At 42.9% G+C, this 22,607-nt stretch overlaps 1 protein-coding gene across 1 annotated transcript; it reads right to left on the minus strand.

Moving 5' to 3' along the window:
- Window positions 1-6,145: 6,145 nt before the first annotated feature.
- LOC135559338 (deleted in malignant brain tumors 1 protein-like) lies at window positions 6,146-14,620 on the minus strand. The gene is made up of 10 exons (XM_064993510.1): window positions 14,572-14,620; window positions 13,316-13,642; window positions 12,690-13,007; window positions 12,072-12,401; window positions 11,835-11,846; window positions 11,425-11,739; window positions 10,927-11,007; window positions 6,664-6,981; window positions 6,488-6,532; window positions 6,146-6,168 (listed from the first exon to the last, which is right to left on the minus strand). The coding sequence occupies exons 1-10, from the start codon at window positions 14,618-14,620 to the stop codon at window positions 6,146-6,148; spliced, it is 1,818 nt and encodes a 605-aa protein (XP_064849582.1).
- Window positions 14,621-22,607: the final 7,987 nt, after the last annotated feature.

The following is a 22,607-nucleotide window of genomic DNA, read 5'->3' on the forward strand; positions in this document are numbered from 1 at the left end:
GAGATACCAGCCTCAGAAATTGCAGGCCAAATAAATGCTTTACGGAGTTCAAGTAACAGACACATCTCAACATCAACTGTTCAGAGGAGACTGCGTGAATCAGGCCTTCGTGGTCGAATTGCTATAAAAGAAACCACTACTAAAGGACACCGATAAGAAGAAGAGACTTGCTTGGGACAAAAAACACGAGCAATGGACATTAGACCGGTGGAAATCTGTCCTTTGGTCTGATGAGTCCAAATTGGCAATTTATGGTTCCAAACGCTGTGTCTTTGTGAGTCGCAGAGTATGTGAACGGATGATCTCCGCATGTGTGGTTCCCACCATGAAGCATGGAGGAAGAGGTGTGATGGTGTAGGGGTGTTTAGCTGGTGACACCATCAGTGATTTATAGAATTCAAGGCACACTTAACCAACATGGCTATCACAGCATTCTGCAGCGATATGCCATTCCATCTGGTTTGGGCTTAGTGGGACAATTATTTATTTATTTAACCTTTATTTAACTAGGCAAGTCAGCCCTATCATTTGTTTTTCAACAGGATAATGACCCAAAACACACCTCCAGGCTGTGTAAGGGCTATTTGATCAATAAGAAGACTGGGGGAATGCTGCATCAGATTACCTGGCCTCCACAATCACCCAAACTCAATCCAATTGAGTGGTTTGGGATGAGTTGGACCGCAGAGTGAAGGAAATGCAGCCAACAAGTGCTCAGCATTTATGGAAACGCCTTCAAGAATGTTGGGAAAGCATTCCAGGTGAAGCTGGTAGAGAATGCCAAGAGTGTGCAAAGCTGTCATCATGGCAAAGGATGGCTACTTTGAAGAATCTCAAATATAAGATATTTTTATTTGTTTAACACTTTTTTGCTTACTACATGATTCCATAAGTGTTATTTCATAGTTGTGATGTCTTCACTATTATTATACAAGGTAGAAAATAGTCAAATGAGTAGGTGTGTTGAAACTTTTGGCAAGTACTGTAAGTATCCAGACCCTTTACTCAGTACTTTGTTGACACACCTCTGGCCGTGATTACAGCTTCAAGTGTTCTTGGGTATGACGCTACAAGCTTGGCACACCTGTATTTGGGGAGTTTCTCCCATTCCTCTCTGCAGATCTTCTCATGCTCTCTCAGGTTGGATGGTGAGTGTTGCTGCACAGCTATGTTCAGGTCTCTCCAGAGATGTTCAATCGAGTTCAAGTCCGGGCTCTGGCTGGGCCACTCAAAGACATTCAGAGACTTGTCCCGAAGCCACTCCTGCGTTGTCTTGGCTGTGTGCTTAGGGTCGTTGTCCTGTTGCAAGGTGAACCTTCGCCCCAGTCTGAGCGCCCTGGAGCAGGTTTTCATCAAGGATCTATCTGTACTTTGTTCTGTACATCTTTTGCTCGATCCTGACTAGTCTCCCAGTCCCTGCCATTGAAAAACATCCCCACAGCATGATGCTACCACCACCATTGCATCACCATAGGGATGTTGCCAGGTTTCCTCCAGACGTGACACTTGGCATTCAGGCCAAAGAGTTCAATCTTGGTTTCATCAGACCAGAGAATCCTGTTTCTCATGGTCTGAGAGACTTTAGCTGCCTTTTGACAAATTCCAAGTGGGATGCCATGTGACATTTACTGAGGAGTGGCTTATGTCTGGCCACTGTACCATAAAGGCCTGATTGGTGGAGAGATGGTTGTCCTTCTGGAATGGTCTCCCATCTCCACAGAAGAATTAAAAACAACTATTGAAAACGTTTTGCTCCTGAATGTCATTTTGAAGACTGTTGGGATTTTAAATCTTGCATTATTCAAATAATACTTATTGCTATTGTACATCATGTATTGTTTGGAAAAGGAACAACAAAGAAAGAAACAATACAATTAATGTGCAGGTGAGTTCAAAAGAGGGACTTTACATCAAATCTCCTCATAGTGCAGATATTAATGATGTGTGCAACACCATTTCCCCCACATATTTTATTCAAATAATTCAAATAATACACCTAGATTTAGCTTTTAAGTAAAACTTACTAAATAATAAGAATAAAAAACTGATTAAATGGATTTTAGCACACTTGTGTGAAACCCTATGCCATAATCTTCTACCGGGGTAACTGGCACCTTTTCTAAAAACAACATATTATGAAATAACAAAAAAAGTCTCAACTGTAGCCATTTATTTCCCTTTATAGTTTATTCACCTAAGCATGACCTTTATCCACATACAATTTTGTTTTTCAAATGTTGCTTTTTATGTCAGTATTTAGACATTGTTCTTTAGGAGGGACTAGTTACCCCCTAGTACCCTAATTGTGAAGGTCTCCAAGAACACAGTGGCCTCCATCATTCTTAAATGGAATAAGTTTGGAACCACCAAGACTCTTCCTAGAACTGGCAGCCTGGGAAAACTAAGCAATCGGGGGAGAAGGGCCTTGGTCAGGGAGGTGACCAAGAATCCGATGGCCACTGTGACAGACGCCTCACAAGTCTTCAACTTGCAGTTTGATTAAATAGCACCCGCAAAACACCAGTCTCAAAGTCAACAGTGAAGTGGTGTCTCCGGGATGCTGGCTTTCTAAGCAGACACATCGATGGCTCTGAACAAACTTTATTTGACTCTTTGCAAACTGGAATCCATACATCCTGAGGCTGCATTCATTGTAGCTGGGGATTTTAACAAGGCTAATCTGAAAACAAGACTCCCTAAAATGTATCAGCATATCGATTGCGCCACCAGGGCTGGCAAAACCTTGGATCACTGTTATTCTAACTTCCGTGACGCATATAAGGCCCTGCCCCGCCCCCCTTTCGGAAAAGCTGACCACGACTCCATTTTGATGATCACTGCCTACAGACAGAAACTGAAACAAGAAGCTCCCACGCTGAGGTCTGTCCAACGCTGGTCCGACCAAGCTGATTCCACACTCCAAGACTGCTTCCATCACGTGGACTGGGACATGTTTCGTATTGCGTCAGGCAACAACATTGACGAATACGCTGATTTGGTGTGCGAGTTCATTGGAACTTGCGTTGAATATGTCGTTCCCATAGCAACGATTAAAACATTCCCTAACCAGAAACCGTGGATTGATGGCAGCATTCGCGTGAAACTGAAAGCGCGAACCACTGCTTTTAATCAGGGATAGGTGACTGGTAATATGACCGAATACAAACAGTGCAGCTATTCCCTCCGTAAGGCTATTAAACAAACTAAGCATCAGTATAGAGACAAAGTAGAATCTCAATTCAACGGCTCAGACACAAGAGGTATGTGGCAGGGTCTACAGTCAATCACGGACTATAAGAAGAAATCCAGCTCAGTCACGGACCAGGATGTCTTGCTCCCAGGCAGACTAAATAACTTTTTTGCCCACTTTGAGGACAATACAGTGCCACTGACACGGCCTGAAACATGCTGTCTCTCCTTCACTGCAACCGAGGTGAGTAAAACATTTAAACGTGTTAACCCTCGCAAGGCTGCAGGCCCAGACTTCATCCCCAGCCGCGCCCTCAGAGCATGCGCAGACCAGCTGGCTGTTGTGTTTACGGACATATTCAATCAATCCCTATACCAGTCTGCTGTTCCCACATGCTTCAAGAGGGCCACCATTGTTCCTGTTCCCAAGAAAGCTAAGGTAACTGAGCTAAACGACTACCGCCCCGTAGCACTCACTTCCGTCATCATGAAGTGCTTTGAGAGACTAGTCAAGGACCATATCACCTCCACCCTACCTGACACCCTAGACTCACTCCAATTTGCTTACCGCCCAAATAGGTCCACAGACGACGCAATCTCAACCACACTGCACACTGCCCTAACCCATCTGGACAAGAGGAATACCTATTTGAGAATGCTGTTCATCGACTACAGCTCGGCATTTAACACCATAGTACCCTCCAAGCTCGTCATCAAGCTTGAGACCCTGGGTCTCAACCCCGCCCTGTGCAACTGGGTACTGGAATTCCTGACGGTCCGCCCCCAGGTGGTGAGGGTAGGCAACAACATCTCCACCCCGCTGATCCTCAACACTGGGGCCCCACAAGGGTGTGTTCTGAGCCCTCTCCTGTATTCCCTGTTCACCCACGACTGCGCGGCAACGCACGCCTCCAACTCAATCATCAAGTTTGCGGACGACACAACAGTGGTAGGCTTGATTACCAACAACGACGAGACGGCCTACAGGGAGGAGGTGAGGGCCCTCGGAGTGTGGTGTCAGGACAATAACCTCACACTCAACGTCAACAAAACTAAGGAGATGATTGTGGACTTCAGGAAACAGCAGAGGGAACACCCCCCTATCCACATCGATGGAACAGTAGTGGAGAGGGTAGTAAGGTGCAGCAGCGCCTCTTCAACCTCAGGAGGCTGAAGAAATTCGGCTTGTCACCAAAAGCACTCACAAACTTCTACAGATGCACAATCGAGAGCATCCTGGCGGGCTGTATCACCGCCTGGTACGGCAACTGCTCCACCCACAACTGTAAGGCTCTCCAGAGGGTAGTGAGGTCTGCACAACGTATCACCGGGGGCAAACTACCTGCCCTCCAGGACACCTACACCACCCGATGTTACAGGAAGGCCATAAAGATCATCAAGGACAACACCCACCCGATCCACTGCCTGTTCACCCGCTATCATCCAGAAGGCGAGGTCAGTACAGGTGCATCAAAGCTGGGACCGAGAGACTGAAAAACAGCTTCTATCTCAAGGCCATCAGACTGTTAAACAGCAACCACTAACATTGAGTGGCTGCTGCCAACACACTGACTCAACTCCAGCCACTTCAATAATGGGAATTGATGGGAAAGGATGTAAAATATATCACTAGCCACTTTAAACAATGCTACCTAATATAATGTTTACATACCCTACATTATTCATCTCATATGTATATGTATATACTGTACTCTATCATCTACTTTATCCTTATGTAATGCATGTATCACTAGCCACTTTAACTATGCCACTTTGTTTACATACTCATCTCATATGTATATACTGTACTCGATACCATCTACTGTATCTTGCCTATGCTGCTCTGCACCATCACTCATTCATATCTTTATGTACATATTCTTTATCCCCTTACACTGTGTATAAGAAATTAGTTTTGGAATTGTTAGTTAGATTACTTGTTGGTTATTACTGCATTGTCGGAACTGGAAGCACAAGCATTTCGCTACACTCACATTAACATCTGCTAACCATGTGTATGTGACAAATACAATTTGATTTGATTTGATTTTAGTTAAAAAGGTTAAATACTTGTTTTGGTTTTTAATCTAACGATGACCTATTGTTGCTCTCTATTGATAGAGAAGATGGAGAGGAACTTAGCATGTGAGCTTACTCTTATGTGCACCTTGGTGAATATATGGGTAAAATTCCAAATTATTTTGAAGAATAATACAGTATTTGTTTTGATTTAATTAAAGATATTTAATGATAATTCACAATAGACTTGGGAATATAACACACAGCATTCTACAAGTAACAGAATGTCCTAACCATAAAAGAAACAATACAGTGTTTAGTATAACCAAAAAAAATGTCAACAAACTTTTGAAAGACTAAATATCATGAATTAATTTAAATTAAATCCATTAATTGAAAATTTCCCAATGTTTTCTGATTTTTTGGGGGGAATTGAATTTCATATACTGATATACTGATTTCATATACTGATTTGTTAGTTAAAGCATGTGAACACTATACAAACCATTTTGAAAACCTTATGGATATTCATCTTACAGGTCATATGATTGCATTTGAACTGTATTTGAGTTCAAATTCAGAAGGCCTTTGGTGCTTGGCTGGCCTAGGTTGTTTTCACCTTCTCGGTCCTGCAACTGTGACACAGGATCTTCTTGGCATTGTGTCATTATTGATGGCCATTGTGAATGATATATGAGGCAGAATTTGAAATGGTTCCACTCCACTTTCTTGCAGAAAGCAAGAATTTCCACTGGCTGGAAATTAATTGTTACGCACTATGGTTTACCACACTGTATTTTTAGAAGTGTGTTTAATTTGCACAGCAGCATGTACCAGCTGGAGAGAGTTGATGACAAATAGAATTAGAACGTACATACAGTGTCTATGGTTAACCCTTAATACTCCTATACTGTACAGATGAGGGATCTATATGCTTTCAGAAACCTCCGGAACCAGAACCTAAAAATAGAAAACAATCCAATATTGACACATATACTATGATTTGTTTCACACAGACTTTACGCAACATCTAGGTATTTGCTAACACTAACTTTTGGACTGGTTTCTGCTTAAAGCCCCTCACATTTGCTGATTACCTTTTTTTAAAGGATGACTGTTCTGTTGTGTGTATCAGGGGTTGGCATATGTGTTATGTTCAATTACATTACACACAATCAATCAAACATTTATTTTGGGGTACAATTAGGGTTGAAGATGTCAAAAGTTGGATATGAATTGAATCTCACCCACTGGAATGATGAATAAGGATGTAACTTACCCTGGGTCCATGATGAGTTGAATGGCTGGATGCCTCCAGAAGGACCTGTCAGTGTCAATGAACAGAATATTCAGTTACATTTATTGTCTTGGAGTTACAGTGGTGACGTTAGTACTGTTACCAACATAGACAATATCATGATATCTAAACTTCATGTCATTAAACAGTAATCTTACCAGCGCAGGTAACTCCTGCATCTTCATAGTGGACACAGTTATGGTTCCCCAGTCCACTGTGGGGACACTGCAGCAAAGAGTCTTCAGAGCCAGAACAAGCCAGGTCATCCAGAGAGATGGAGTCACTTCCTTCTCCAAACTCTGCAGATCTAAAGGCCTCTTGAGCTTCTCCACAGCCCAACTCTCTGCACACCACCTGGGCATCCCTCAGATCCCACCAATCATCACACACTGTACCCCACTGGCCAAAGTGGAACACCTCCACTCTACCAGAGCAGTTGTTGGTGCCGTTGACCAGACGCACTCTGGAAGCGCTATCTGTAAAATACAAGAAAAGCTGTGAAGATTAACAGATACTGGGATTGTTGTTGAGTTGAAAACTTTGTCGATGGAATATGGAGGGAATACATTACCGTAGGTCCATGTGGAGCTTTGCTCGATGTTCTCTGTAGGACCTGTAAAAAAGATACAGTACCTGTCTGAACTCCATTTACTACGTTTTCTGATTTATTCAGATAAAAACGTTTTTTTTTATGTTTTAATTTTACCCTATTTTTCTCCCCAATTTCATGGTTTCCAATTGTAGTAGTTATTATCTTGTCTCATCGCTACAACTCTCATTGCTATAACTCCCGTACGGGCTCGGGAGAGACGAAGGTCGAAAGCCATGCATCCTCCGAAACACAACCCCACCAAGCCGCACTGCTTCTTTAACACAGCACGCATCCAACCCGGGAGCCAGCCGCACCAATGTGTCGGAGGAAACACGGTGCACCTAGCGACCTGGTTAGCGTGCACTGCGCCCGGTCCGCCACAGGAGTCAATGGTGCATGATGAGACAAGGATATCCCTACTGGACAAACCCTCCCCAACCCGGACCACGATAGGCCAATTGTACATCGCCCCACGGACCTCCCGGTCGCGGCCGGCTGCGACAGAGCCTGGGCGCGAACCCAGAGTCTCTGGTGGCACAGCTAGCACTGCAATGCAGTGCCCTAGACCCCTGCGCCATCCGAGAGGCAAATTAAAAAAATGTAACGATCAATTACGAGATGTACATATGTTTCATGAATTTTGCATGGGTATTGCAAGGAACAAATATAGGCCCTCTATGCACATATTGATAAACAAGATCCAAAATTGCCAGTGGGATTTATGTCCATGAGAAATTGTTTTGTTTATATGAATTCAAATCAAATCAAGTGAAATTTAATTTTTCAAGTGCCGTATGAATTTGGGGGCGTGCTCGGTCCTCCTTTTCCTGTTGTCCACAATCATCTTCTTTGTCTTGATCACGTTGAGGGAGAGGTTGTTGTCCTTGCACCACACGGTCAAGTCTCTGACCTCTCTATAGGCTGTCTTATTGTTGTCGATGATCAGGCCTACCACTCTTGCGTCATCAGCAAACTTAATGATGGTGTTGGAGTCGTGCCTGGCCGTGCAGTCATGAGTGAATAGGGAGTACAGGAGGGGAGTGAGCACACACACCTGAGTTGCCCCCGTGTTGAGGATCAGCGTGGTGGATGTGTTGTTACCGACCCTTACCACCTGGGGGCGACCCGTCAAGAAATCCAGGATCCAGTTGCAGAGGGAGGTGTTTAGTCCCAGGGTATTTAGCTTAGTGATGAACTTTGAGGGCACTATGGTGTTGAACGCTGAGCTATAGTCAATGAATAACATTCCCACATAGGTGTTCCTTTTGTCCAGGTGGGAAAGGGCAGTGTGGAGTGCAATACAGATGTTCTCATCTGTGGATCTGTTGGTGCGGTATGCAAATTGGAGTGGGTCTAGGGTTTCTGAGATATTGGTGTTGATGTGAACCATGAGCAGCCTTTCAAAGCATTTCATGGCTACAGACGTGAGTGCTATGGGTTGGTAGTCATTTAGGCAGGTTACCTTAGTGTTGGGCACAGGGACTATGGTGGTCTGCTTGAAACATGTTGGTATTACAGACTCAGACAGGGAGAGGTTGAAAATGTCAGTGAAGACACTTTCCAGTTGGTCAGCGCATGCTCGGAGTACATGTCCTGGTAATCCATCTGGCCCAGCGGCCTTGTGAATGTTGACCTGTTTAAAGGTTTTACTCACATCGGCTGCAGAGGTCGTGATCACACAGCCGTCCGGAACAGCTGATGTTCTCATGCATGTTTCAGTGTTACTTGCCTCGAAGTGAGCATAGAAGTTATTTAGCTCATCTGGAAGGCTCGCGTCACTGGGCAGCTCTCGGCTGTGCTTCCCTTTGGAGCCTGTAATAGTTTGCAAGCCCTGCCACATCTGACGAGCGTCGGAGCCGGTGTAGTATGATTCAATGTTATTCCTGTATTGACGCTTTGCCTGTTTGATGGTTCGTCATAGGGCATAGCAGGATTTATTATAAGCCTCTAGGTTAGAGTCCCGCTCCTTGAAAGCGGAAGCTCTACCCTTTAGCTCAGTGCAAATGTTGCCTGTAACCCATGGCTTCTGGTTGGGGTATGTACGTACAGTCACTGTGGGGATGACGTCCTCGATGCACTTATTGATAAAGCTAGTGCCTGATGTGGTGTACTCCTCAATGCCATCAGAAGAATCCCGGAACATATTCCAGCAAAACAGTCCTGACCGAGTCACTGGTGCGTCCTGCTTTAATTTTGCTTGTAAGCAGGAATCAGGAGGATAGAGTTATGATCAGATTTGCCAAATGGAGGGCGAGGGAGAGCTTTGTACGCATCTCTGTGTGCGGAGTAAAGGTGGTCTATAATTGATTTCCCTCTGGCTGCACATTTAACATGTTGATAGAAATTAGATAAAACTGTTTAATGTTTCCCTGCATTAAAGTCCCCGGCCACTCGGAGCGCCGGCTCTGGATGAGCATTTTCCTGTTTGCTTACGGTGGAATAGAGCTCATTGAGTGCGGTTTTAGTTCCAGCATCAGTCTGTGGTGGTATGTAGACAGCTACAAAAAATACAGATGAAAACTCTCTAGGTAGATAGTGTGTTCTACAGCTTATCATGAGATATTCCACCTCAGGCGAGCAAAACCTTGAGACTTCCTTAGATATTGTGCACCAGCTGTTGTTTACATAAATTCATAGGCTCCTGCCCCGTGTCTTACCAGAGGCTGCTGTTCTGTTCTGCCAGCTGTATGTTCTTAATATCGTCGTTCAGCCACGACTGGTTGAAACAAAAGATAATACCGTTTTTAATGTCCTGTTGGTAGGATATACATGCTTTCAGTTCATCCCATTTATTTTCCAGCGATTGAACTTTAGCTTGCAGAACAGAAGGCAAGGGCAGGTTAGCCACTCGTTGCCTGATCCTCACAAGATATCCCAATCTCTTTTTGCAAAACCTACGTTTCCTTTCCCATCAAATCATGGGGATCTGGGCCTGGTTGGGCGTCCGTATTATATCCCTCACATCCGACTCATTGAAGAAGAACTCCTCGTCCAACTTGAGGTGAGTAATCCCAGTTCTGATTTCCAGAAGCTCTTTTCGGTCATAAGAGAAGGGAGCAGCAACACTATGTACAAAATAAGTTACGAACAACGCGAAAAGACAAACAAAAATAGCATGGTTGGTTAAAAGCCGATAAGATGGCAGCCCTACCCTCTGGCGCCATCTTCCTTTAGAGTTAACAGTGTAAATGTGACGCACACAATTAATCACAAACTGATTTTGGTGTACAATAAGTTTTGATGACTCACATAAATTGGATATAAATTGAATGTGACCCACTAGAATATTGAATAAGAGTTTAACATACCCTGGGTCCATGATGCAGTAAATGGCTGTATACATTTTACATTTGTTTTGCATAAATCATAGTTCTATAAAGGCAAAGGCAAAAGACGGCAACCTTGCCTGGTTCATCTGCTCTGAAGGAATAATTTTGATAGGACATCATTCGTGAATATGGCATTTGTTTTTTCATGAATGGTTTTGATCCAGTTAATAAAGTAAGACCCCATATTAGATTGATCCAATATTGCAAAAAGAAAATAAGAAAGTCCACACTGAGTTAAATGGCTGGATATCTCCAGAAGGACCTGTCATAGAATTAGGTTTTTCATCTATTTTGGTGTTACAGTGACACTAGTACTGTTAACAACTTATACAATATCATGATGTCTGAACTTCATTCCACCAAACATGTATCTTATCAGTGTAGGTCTTCATAGTGGGAACAGTTTTGGATCCCCAGTCCAATGTGGGGACACTGCAGCAAAGAGTCTTCAGAGCAAGAACAGGCATCCATCTGATCCCAGTCATCATCACACACTGTACCACATTTGCCAGAGTGGAACACCTTCACTCTAGCAGAGTAGTTGTTGGGGCCGTTGACTATACGCACTTCAAAGATGCCATCTTCATGGTAAAGGTAACACATATATTTACTTGTCTTTGACTATGTTTACATGCACACAATACTAAGATTAATATAATAGTTTGATTAAAATGTTTAGATGCTTTGCAAGAATGATCACCCTTACAATCTGGTTTATATGGACACATCTGATAATCCGGTTACCTGATGGGACTTTGGAAAAGGCAGAAATCGCCAATCAAAATAAAATTTCCATCACAGTGACCATATTATTTTTGGGAAGCCTACTTGATCTGAGTTTGGACATATAAACTATTTCTAAGATGCATACTTTCATATTTTCCGAACTTACTTTCCTCGTGCCAAAGAGCGAGTCTGGCGCTGCTCGTGATAGCACATGCACAGATGAAATAACCTGCAGGTACCCTGACAACCCTATTTCCCCCAACCTTTCTTACCTGCACAGATGACTCCTGCATCCTCATTATGGTCACAGTTGTGTACCCCTGGTTCACTTCCGATGCAGTCTTGTAATGATTTCTCTGTGCCCTCACACGATACATCATCCAGAGTGATGGGTCCTGAGCCCTGACCAAAACAGGATCTACCTGGGGCTTCCTGGGCCATCCCACAGCTCAGTGCTTGACACACCACCTGGGCATCCTTCAGATCCCAGTCATCATCACACACTGTACCCCACTGGCCAGAGTGGAACACCTCCACTCTACCAGAGCAGTTGTTGGAGCCACCGGCCAAGCGAATTGAAGGTCCAGCTTTGATAGGTAAATAATCTGTTTTAATGTTAACAAATTGATGCATCAGGCTGTGGAGATTATTGTGTAGTGTGCAGACAAATTAATGTACTCACTCTGGTGTGAACCTGCAATCCATAGGGAGGAACATGAAAAACAAAGAGTTGTTGCATATACTGTATGTTACCTTGAAAAGCGTTATTAATAAATAAAGCTAACTGTGCCTTAAATGAGCTGAAATTTGTAGTAGCTGTTTAGATAAAACTCAACTGAAGATTAGTTTTGCCCATAAACTACTTTCAGGGTCAGGAACCATATAACAGTAAAATTCTGAACTTCCCCTTTAATCTCACCTGAGCAGACCACACTCGCATCCTCAGGATGCATGCAGTTATGCTGACCTATCACCTCAGAGGGGCAGTCAAAGAGAGTGCCTTCTGTGCCAACACAGGCTATGTTGTCCAGCAGAATGGGAATGCCAACTCCCATACCAAACCAGGCCTGTCCTGGGGCATCCATAGCCCACCCACAGCTGAGCTGTCTGCAGACCACGTCAGCGTCGCTCACGTCCCAGTCATCATCACACACCGTACCCCACTGCCCCGCATAATACACTTCCACCCTCCCTGAACACTGATCAGGACCATCCACCAGCCGGATCAACGGGCCATCATCTGGGACCACTGGAGAGAAGAGTACATTATTTTAGGTAGTCTCAAAGCTGGGTTCCTCAGTGCAGTATATGTTTGCTTTGTAAGGACCATTCATATTGTCAATTTGAAGTTTTATGGAATTTATCTGACTGTTTCTATTTGGGTCCTCTTGTTCTTGAATTGAATGTGAGGAAAATATTAAATAATGAAAAGGTGCATGAGATATTGTGAAAAACAGGTATTCAATTCTCCTTAATTAATCTCAACATTAACTATTTTATTCAATTGAGCTTACTACATTTGTAGGCTTAGACTTACCCATCATGCAAGTTACACTGGCATCTTCATCATGGCCACAGTTATGGTTTCCTATCCCTCCTGAGTTGCATTCCAGTAAAGATCCCTCACTTCCCATGCATGCCACATCGTCCAATAGGATTGAGCCACTCCCCTCACCAAAGTAAGCCTGGTGAGGAGCCTCTGTGGCTGGTCCACAGCTCAGCTCCCTACATACAACTTGGGCATCTAGGAAACCCCAATTATCATCACAGACTGTCCCCCAACTCCCATCATGGTAGACCTCCACCCTTCCAGAGCAGTGATTGGGACCATCAACTATGCGCACTGTCAAGCCAGCTGTTAAAAGGAAGGGAAAGTGAGAAACACATTACGGCCATTAACGTTTTGTTTTTCAAATACGTATTATGACTCATTCTGCAACTGAAACATAAAGTAAGGAATACTTTTTTTTTACTCACAATGGGAGTCTGAAGGGGATTGACCTGATAGATGGAGAGAGAGAGAGAGAGAGAGAGAGAGAGAGAGAGGGGGGGACAGCGAAAGAGAGAAATGGTAGCATTAAACAAGCCCGTAGTTAAAGTTGGTAGTTTAGATGCATCTTTATAGCAAATTCAACCACACTTATAGCAAATTCAACCACTCACCTGACTGATCCTCACATATCACTCCTGCATCCTCAAAGTGTCCACAGTTGTGTGACCCCAGTCCATCTGAGCTGCAGCTAAGCAATGACTCTTCATTCCCAGAACATTCCACATCATCTAGCCAGATCTCCCCCTTACCCCCACCAAAGTGGGCCTGGTCCAGGGCCTTCTGGGCTGCCCCACAACCCAGTGCTCTACACACTACCTTGGCATCCAGCAGGTCCCAGTTGTCATCACACACTGTACCCCACTGGCCTGCATAGTACACCTCCACCCTGCCAGAGCAGTTGTATGGGCCATCCACTAAACGTACTCCTCCAGCACTGACTGAGGCAAATAGAAAATAATTGTTTCGTTAAGTCCCACGTTAAGGGCTCTATTCAATCTGTATCGCTGAAGCATTACAGATTGTGCACTAGAAATGTAAAGATGATTTCCGATTCAGCCGACATATGCAGCGTTTACAGTAAATGCAGTCTCAGCTAATGCGGAAAGATTACCTTTAAATTTCAATCACGCTGTAATGCTGAACTACCGCAATACGGATTGAATAGAGCCCTATTTAGACACTTTGAGTATTTATATGATAGTCACACAGAGGTACTTTAACTACAGTGTATGACTGACATCATGTAATTAAAAGTATTTATGGAGATTAAACTTGCCAACAAACTCAATAACAGAACTTATTAGAAGTCTATGGTCTCAGTGCTTCATTATTATACTTACGTCCTTCTAGAACTCGAGATGCTCCTTCATTGGAACAAACAACTACATGAGAGGAGCATAATGATAAAACATACAATAAGTTAAAGATGTTATATTTTATAGCCTTGTGAAAGGTTATGTGTGTGTGAGAGTTGATAGGAGGTGGACACGGATGTGTTTCAGTCCTTATTTGCTATTGGTTAACAGATTAATTGGAAAACAACTTAGACCAGGATATTAGTAGTCATATACTTCACAGTGCTGTTTCTGAACTTTCGCAAATCAATATGGCATTTATACAACGAAAATGTTAGTGAGCAGAGTCACCATTGTGGATTTACTCAATAATATTAAATAAATAATGATTTGCAGAGAACCTTGCACAAAACTACTAATATGAAATCCTAGAGCCCTGTGTAGTACACAAAATATGAATTGTGTTTTAAGTATATTGTAAAACACACTACTTGTTAACATGGGACAAACATTTTCATATATAGTTAACATAAATATGAATGTATGGTATTGTTAAAATACAATTTGCTCACCTGCAATCACAAATGCTAGGTACCACTTGCACTTGGGTGTAAGATTCATGATCAAAGTTGAGAATGTCATGAATGAGCCTTTTTATAGCCATGTTTTGTTACCTTTTGTTGTGTGTCACCTGATTTCCTCAAAGAGGAAAACCGATATCTAACAAAAGGTGGGATTTATGTATCACTGAATACATATTACATAACACCAGTGAAGACTACTATTTGAAAAGAAACCACATAAAGGTATCTTTTCTGGGAATAAGAGTAACACACCATTTATCAAAACAGAATACAAGCTTTCTGTGCTGGTTGCTCTATTGATTTTAGGCTCTGATTAAAGGAGAGCTCAACAATGAAGGGACAGATTTTAACAGCTAAATGAAAGTTGTCTGGTTATTTAATAGCACGTGAGAATATCAGGCATGGGCTGACACCAGCTCCGTGATAGAAAGTATTTTGAGAAAATAGAATGTATGTATTTGGGTAGTAGTTGTTTCAGAACCATATTAAAATGTTCCAGGTGCTTTCCTCTTCCCACTTTCAATTCCCTGGGGGGTAGGCCTGTTTCATGATAGGTAGTGGGATGGGGTCAATTTTAACAAGCTAACTTAGAAACAAAACATATCCTGGTTAGTTTTTTTTGCCCATGTAAACTAACCTACTAGGACATTATGATTACAACTCAGGATTTGCTGGTTCACTTATAGTGGGCTTAGCCTCTGAACAGTTTCCCTGTGACTTTGACAAGTTTGCTCATCTCAAATAGTGAACATTCAAAGATTTTGGCAGAATTATTGTTCTGTGGTAAACTCTCCATATAAATTGATGTAATAATGTGATGTATGCCCCTCTCGTATTCAAAATGTTAAATTTAGACAACATTCATTTAGCTCATTACAAACTCCAAGAAAATAGTAATTTCAGTGTGATGCATCAGTATATCAATGGGTTAAACCTATAGGACACTTTCTATTCACTAAGGACTACATCTTAAATTGGGATACAGGCACATGCATTATGTAAATGAGAGACTAAAGCAGGAACAATGTGTGTGGATTTGGACTAGAAGACATGACCACAATACTATAAATCCCCTTTAGAGGTCATACAACTGCTAATGCTCTCACTATTGGTTTTCAAATAATATTTAGGCCTAATTATAATGAATGAATATGCTTGTAAATCTCATATCTTGCACTTTTAAAGAGCATTGTCTTTGGGTTATGAGAGGCTCAATCAATGTGAATGAATTTAGCATAATCCCCTCTGCATAATCTGTTTTTGAAGCAGGCATTGCATTTCAGAATACATGCTTCAGAAGAAGCACCCATTATCGCTCTCCCTCTGCTTTAGCACAGACCACGTCGGAAATCTAGGTCAAAGTTAATTTGTACTTTTCTTGGGGTGTGCTAAATTGCAGCGTATATGTTTGTTGTAGTAGTCTCTGAAAACCCTAGATAAGCAGAAAGAAATGTATTCACCCACGGAGAAGTGAAGAAACAGCCACAGCCTGGCGTTTATTTTCCATCGCCTTGGAAATATTCAAACAATTTTTACGAAGTGCTCTCATACCCAAAGGGGTTCTTTGGGGCCACTTACAGGGTACAAGTAATTAACATTTTGAGAATTAATAGATTTGGTAGATTTTTTTCTCCCTTATTTTGACCTCCCACATTACAATCTGAAGAAGTGTTAACTCTAACTTGCCTAGTTAAATAAAGGTTCAATAAAAAAAAACAATAACATAGCCTATTAGCTAGAAAGGTAACTACAAACTAGGGCTATGACATTATGGAATTTAGGGTAACGTAGATTTTTTTTCTCCATTATTTTGACCTCCCACATTACAATCTGAAGAAGTGTTAACTCTAACTTGCCTAGTTAAATAAAGGTTCAATTAAAAAAAAACAATAACATAGCCTATTAGCTAGAAAGGTAAGTACAAACTAGCGCTGTGACATTATGGAATTTAGGGTAACGATTAACGTTAACTGTCATGCAAATGGTCACATTTATTATCATAATTGTACTTTTTGTTGAAGTTTTTTGTTGTTGTTGCTTGCAATGCATCATAATGCACATTTGAAAGACTTGAATAACACTACCGCACACCTAATGTATACAACACAGTTTTGGTGACACCCCTTTCTCAAAAAACGAATGGTTTTGACCGCTTAGATATTTTTGAAATAGAGCTTCTTCTCCCAACCGTGCCGTTCTGCTCGTAAAATGATCAACAACTTTGCCCACTTCATGTATAAATAATAAAATGCTATTGGGGAAACCATATCTACTTGAATATAAAGTCACCTGATAATAATGTATTTAAGAAATTATGATAATTATTATACGATAATTGTACCCTACTCTAAACACATGTTCGCCAATAGCAGCTGTTTAGCTAGTTAAAGGTTAGGGAGTGAACCAACTTGGATCTCAGAGCATTTCGTATTATTCTGTACTTAAATCTGAGACATTCCATTTAATATTATATTGTTATATTTCGAATGGTATGTATTTATTTGTGGATGTCCGTCACCCATTTCGTATTGTATGTTACGAATTACAATTCGTGGTATATGATGTATAATAGCTAGGTGGCTAACGTTAGCAAAGCTAGGGGTTTACGGTTAAGTTTAGGGGAAGGGTTAGCTAAAATGTTTAAGGTTAGGGGAGGGTCAGCTAATATGCTAACTATTTGCAAAGTATCTAAAAAGTAGTAAGTAGTTGGTAATTTGCGAAAATGCTAAAGCTGTCCGTGATGACATTCGAACTCGCAAAATCGGACCTCTGAAATAAAATGGATGGCCCTCCCTTCAGCAAAATATATTTTACCAAAACCCTCCATGAACACTTGAAATAGTAACCTCCAATATACCCAAAATAATAATTAAAACAAAGTGGATAGCAAAAAACACGAGTTCCCTTTACCCTCATTTCTTGGACAGACCAGAGCCTTATTTATGCAGTTTTAGAAACTGTTATTTGTCCTGTAAGCTTAACATGGCAACGCAGGAATTTTGATAGCGCACAGGGCAGCGGTCCACAAGGTTGTGGGTTCGCAGACTACTGTGTACAGGAGTTGGAGTGGAAAGACCTCCTTTATAGTAGAAGTATTGCATTCATCTATCATCGTATTTGTAGGTTCGAGAAAAAATAGCCTTTTATAAAAATGTCATGCAATTCTAAGTAATTCTACATATTAGCAGAATATGTTTTAATACCACACAAAATTACTGGAATTACAGGCTATGAATGGACAGAGAGTTAGGCCTATTTGTTCAATTTATCATATTTTTCCAATGCCAAATCGGTGTCTTGCAATGAAACTGTCCCTGTTTGCAAATAATTCAATCTGAGACGCCATTAGGAATCTGAACAAGGTAATTTCCAAAATTAGGGCTACTTTTCCACCCCAGACAGAGTAGGTCTACCGAAGCAGAACATCTTTACTGCCTGCTATTCTACTTCCATGGTTTAACCAATGAGAGAAGATCTCAGGTGTTTCCCTAAAAACTGTCTGGGTTTAAAAATGTTCTACTGTACAGAAAGTGAATAGCTTAATCAATTGATAGTGACATAATTAGATTACTTCCCAAGCAAAGTTAATTGTTTTGTCTCCTTGGCTATAGAAGGTTCTAACTCATCCTCTGAAAGTCAAAGAAATGACACCATGATATTCCCATATATGCATTGGAGTCACGTCTTTCCCGGGTATTTTATAGCTTGATTCTAGCATATAGCATCTCGGTCTAAAGCGCTGTTATAGATCACTTTATATTATCAGATCAGTTTTATTTTCTTAAATCTTAAACTAAGGGGGTAGGCCTATGCTTTTTTGCCATGTTCTTTAATAAAAGGTCTGCATATGGCATACCCTCTCAAACCCCCTTAATTCGAGTCTTAGTTTTAATTTAACAGCCCTTCACTGACACAGAGTTTAAAAAGTGCATGGTGGGTGGAGGAATTGACAACAAATATATGGATATACCAGCCTATAGCCTAATTTCATATGTCAAACAGGTACCACTACCTCTTATGTCTTGTCACGTTCTGACCTTAGTTATTTTGTTATGTCTTTGTTTTAGTATGGTCAGGGCGTGAGTTGGGTGCGTTGTCTATGTTCCTTTTTCTATGTTTTGTGATTTCTGTGTTTGGCCTGGTATGGTTCTCAATCAGAGGCAGCTGTCAATCGTTGTTCCTGATTGAGAACCATACTTAGGTAGCCTGGTTTCACTTTTGAGTTGTGGGTGATTGTACCATATGGGACTGTTTCGATTTTTGTTTGGGCAATCACGGTGTTATGTTCTAGTGTTCAGTTTTATATATTAAAATGGACACTTATCACGCTGCACATTGGTCCGACATCTCTTACTCCTCGTCAGAGGAGGAAGACGAAAACCCTAACATGTCTAAAATTAGGAAGAAATCATCTCCAACACAAAGCCCTCTTGTTGTTAGATAAGTCTAATTAAAATGAAGACGGCTGAAAGGAATTATACCTACTGCTTCAAATTTCAGCACCACAATGTAAGTTACTCAAATGTGGCTTATTGTGAGGTCAATAACTCTGATAAATTCATCATGGGCAAGTAACAAGCTATCAAAGTTGACCTCCTGTCCTCATCTTCGCTCTCTCCTTCTCAAACTGAAAAGAACATAGGCTATAGTCCAATCTTGCGTGCAGACTAGCCATGACCTAATCAACATCAACAAAAATCAGAAGTTTTTGACTCTGCTCCTGAACTGATAAGGTAGGCATACACTGCACAGCCATTGTTTAGGCAGCACACAAAAGAGCAAGCTGGGGCTCAGGGTTGGAATATCCATTACAGTGTGTAATGCAGCCTAGTTCTTTATTTTATTTTTTATTTCACCTTTTTTTTAACCAGGTAGACCAGTTGAGAACAAGTTTTCATTTACAACTGTGCCCTGTCCAAGATAAAGCAAAGCAGTGTGACAAAAACAACAGAGTTACACATGGGAAAAACAATTGTACAGTCAATAACACTATAGGAAAAATCTGTACAGCTGCAGCTCTGCTCTGACAACTGACGCTTAAAGTTAGTGAGGGAGATAGAAGTCTCCAACTTCAGTGATTTTTGCAATTCGTTCCAGTCATTGGCAGCAAAGAACTGGAAGGAAAGGCGGCCAAAGGGGGTGTTGGCTTCGGGGATAACCAGTGAAATATACCTGCTGGAGTGCGTGCTACGGGTGGGCATTGCTATGGTGACCAGTGAGCTGAGATAAGGCGGCGCTTTACCTAGCAAAGACTTATAGATGACCTGGAGCCAGTGGGTTTGGTGACAAACATGTTGCGAGGACCAGCCAATGAGAGAGACTGCATCCAATTTGCTGAGTAGAGTGTTGGAGGCTATTTTGATGTAAATGACATCACCAAAGTCAAGGATCGATAGGATAGTCAGTTTTACGAGGGTGTTTGGCAGCATGTGTGAAGGTTGTATTTACACCAACCCAGCAGCTATCTTAGAAATATAACTTTGCTCTGTGCTTCCCTGACCATGCACTTCGTAGCAATGGATTATTTTTATTGAGACCACACTAAATAGCATATAGGCGGACACTTGATATTGCACGTTAAACGTGTCAGGATTTGGCCAGGGTTGTTCCGGGTTTTGGTCACTAGATGCCCCCATTGTGCTTTTTGACCTTATGTTTTTTCCCTTGTTCCCCATTATTATTTGCACCTGTGCCTCGTTTTCCCTGATTGTATTTAAACCCTTAGTTTCCCTCAGTTCTGTGCTCTGTGTTTGTATGTTAGCACCCAGCCCTAGTGTTCTGTGTATTCTTGTCGATTCCGGTGGATGCTCTTGTGGAATTCTGTTTTTGTTTTTGAGTATCTCTTGAGGCTTTTTTGTGCTATTCCTACCACCTTTTGGATTTGCCATTTTTTGTATTGAAGGACTTCTCCTTTTTACTTTATTAAATACACCGTCTTAAGTACTGCTGTGTCTGCCTCATCTTCTGGGTTCTGCTGACTATTCGTGGCTCAGTTGGTTAAGTGACTGTTTCTCACTCCGGAGACCCAGGTTCGTAACCGGGTCCTGACAGAAACACAGAGCCAAAAATGAACCCAGAGGCAGCCAGTTCCCAGGACCTTTTTGCCATGCTGTCCCAGCACCAGGAGACTGTCCAACGCCACAAAGCCGCCCTGGTTCAGCAAGAGGCCTTAATGGCTAGACATTCTCATCTTCTGTCGGAGATGCTGACTTCCATTAAGCAAATATCTGATCGTCTTACCCCGGCAACAGTTCCCGTCCCAGTACCTCAGATTCACGTACCCATGGCAGTTAACCCCCTGGCTGAACCTCGTCTTCCACCTCCCCAACGGTTCTCAGGTGATCCAAGTGCTTGTAAAGGGTTTCTCACCCAATGTTCTCTCTCCTTTGAGCTACAACCCTCGTCGTTTCCCACCGACCGGTCTAAGATCGCTTATATCATCACCCTGCTGTCGGAGAAAGCCCTGGCCTGGGCTACTGCTGTGTGGGATGCCCATAGTTCCTGCTGTGCCAGCTACTCTGCCTTTGCTGAGGAATTCAAACGAGTGTTTCAAGGCCCAAGCAGTGGTTCTGACTCAGCCAAACAGCTCCTGACTCTCCACCAAGGTTGGCGCAGCGTGACGGACTATGCCATCCAGTTCCGCACGGTGGCAGCAGCAAGTGGCTGGAACAACGAGGCGCTCACGTTGTGCTTTCTGAAAGGCCTTTCCGACACTATCCAAGATGAACTGGCCACTCGGGAACCACCGGACAATCTCGAGTCCCTGATCAAGTTGGCCTCACGCATTGACCAGCGTCTGAGAGAGAGAACTCAACCGTAGACCTCTAGCCCCTATCAGTCCCAGCTCCGAGTCCCCACCTTTATCCTCGCTGGCTCCATCGGAACCCATGCAGATTGGACGCATCTCCCAGGCTGAGAGAGACCGCCGGATGAGGGAGCGACGCTGTCTATATTGCGGCAAACCGGGCCATTTCCGTTCCACGTGTCCCGGGCTCCAGGGAAACGCTCTGTCCCGTACAGACCGGGGGAACTGTAACGGGAAACATAACCTCCTCCCATCCGTCCAACTCCCGTCTGCTCATTCCAGTCACCCTCTCCTGGGACAACCACAAGCTTCACCTTCAAGCCTTGGTAGACTCTGGAGCCGCAGGTAACTTCATGGATGGTGTCTGGGCGAAGGAGAATGGCGTTCCCTCTGAACCTCTAAGTGAACCCATGAGGGTCACTACATTGGATGGAAGCCCTTTGGGATCTGGACTTGTCACTCATGTCACTACCTCCTTGCGACTTTCAGTTTCACAACACCAGGAATTGATGAACTTTCATTTGATCTCCTGTTCCGAGTTCCCTCTCGTCCTTGGATACCCCTGGCTTCACAGCCATAACCCTCACATCGACTGGTCTGTGGGCACTATCAAGCAGTGGGGTCCTACGTGCCAAGCTACTTGTATTTTCCAGAATTCCCCGAGTTCTACTCCCGAGTCTTTAGAATCCATCGACCTGACCCGAGTTCCCGAGTGTTACCATGACCTCAAACTGGTGTTTAGCAAACAGAGGGCCACCATGCTACCACCCCATAGACCTTACGATTGCCCCATCGACCTGTTTCCGGGCACTTGCCCCCAGGGGTCGGATCTTTTCCCTATCTCCACCCGAACGAGCTGCTATGGATACCTACATCAAGGACGCTCTGGAAGCAGGCCTCATGCGTCCATCCACCTCCCCGGCGGGAGCAGGGTTTTTCTTTGTGGCCAAGAAAGACGGTGGATTACGTCCTTGCATCGACTACCGGGGACTCAATGCCATAACCGTCCGTAACCGTTACCCGCTACCCCTTATGGCCAGAGCCTTCGAGCTGCTCCAGGAAGCAGTTGTTTTCACTAAGCTTGACCTGCGGAACGCATACCATCTTGTGCGGATCAGACCTGGTGACGAGTGGAAGACCGCTTTCAACACGCCTACTGGTCACTATGAATACTTGGTGATGCCCTTCGGCCTGACCAACGCCCCAGCGGTGTTCCAAG

The sequence above is a fragment of the Oncorhynchus masou genome, chromosome 18 (genome assembly GCF_036934945.1).
Source record: "Oncorhynchus masou masou isolate Uvic2021 chromosome 18, UVic_Omas_1.1, whole genome shotgun sequence".
NCBI lineage: Eukaryota > Metazoa > Chordata > Actinopteri > Salmoniformes > Salmonidae > Oncorhynchus > Oncorhynchus masou.

Bases quoted from the DNA above. Each gene is read 5' to 3' on its own strand.
- LOC135559338 (XM_064993510.1), bottom strand. From the start codon at position 14,620: ATGAATCTTACACCCAAGTGCAAGTGGTACCTAGCATTTGTGATTGCA. The intron at 13,643-14,571 runs GTGAGCAAATTG...TATTTGCCTCAG, and splicing joins CCTAGCATTTGTGATTGCAG to TCAGTGCTGGAGGAGTACGT. The intron at 13,008-13,315 runs GTGAGTGGTTGA...TCCTTTTAACAG, and splicing joins GATATGTGAGGATCAGTCAG to CTGGCTTGACAGTGCGCATA.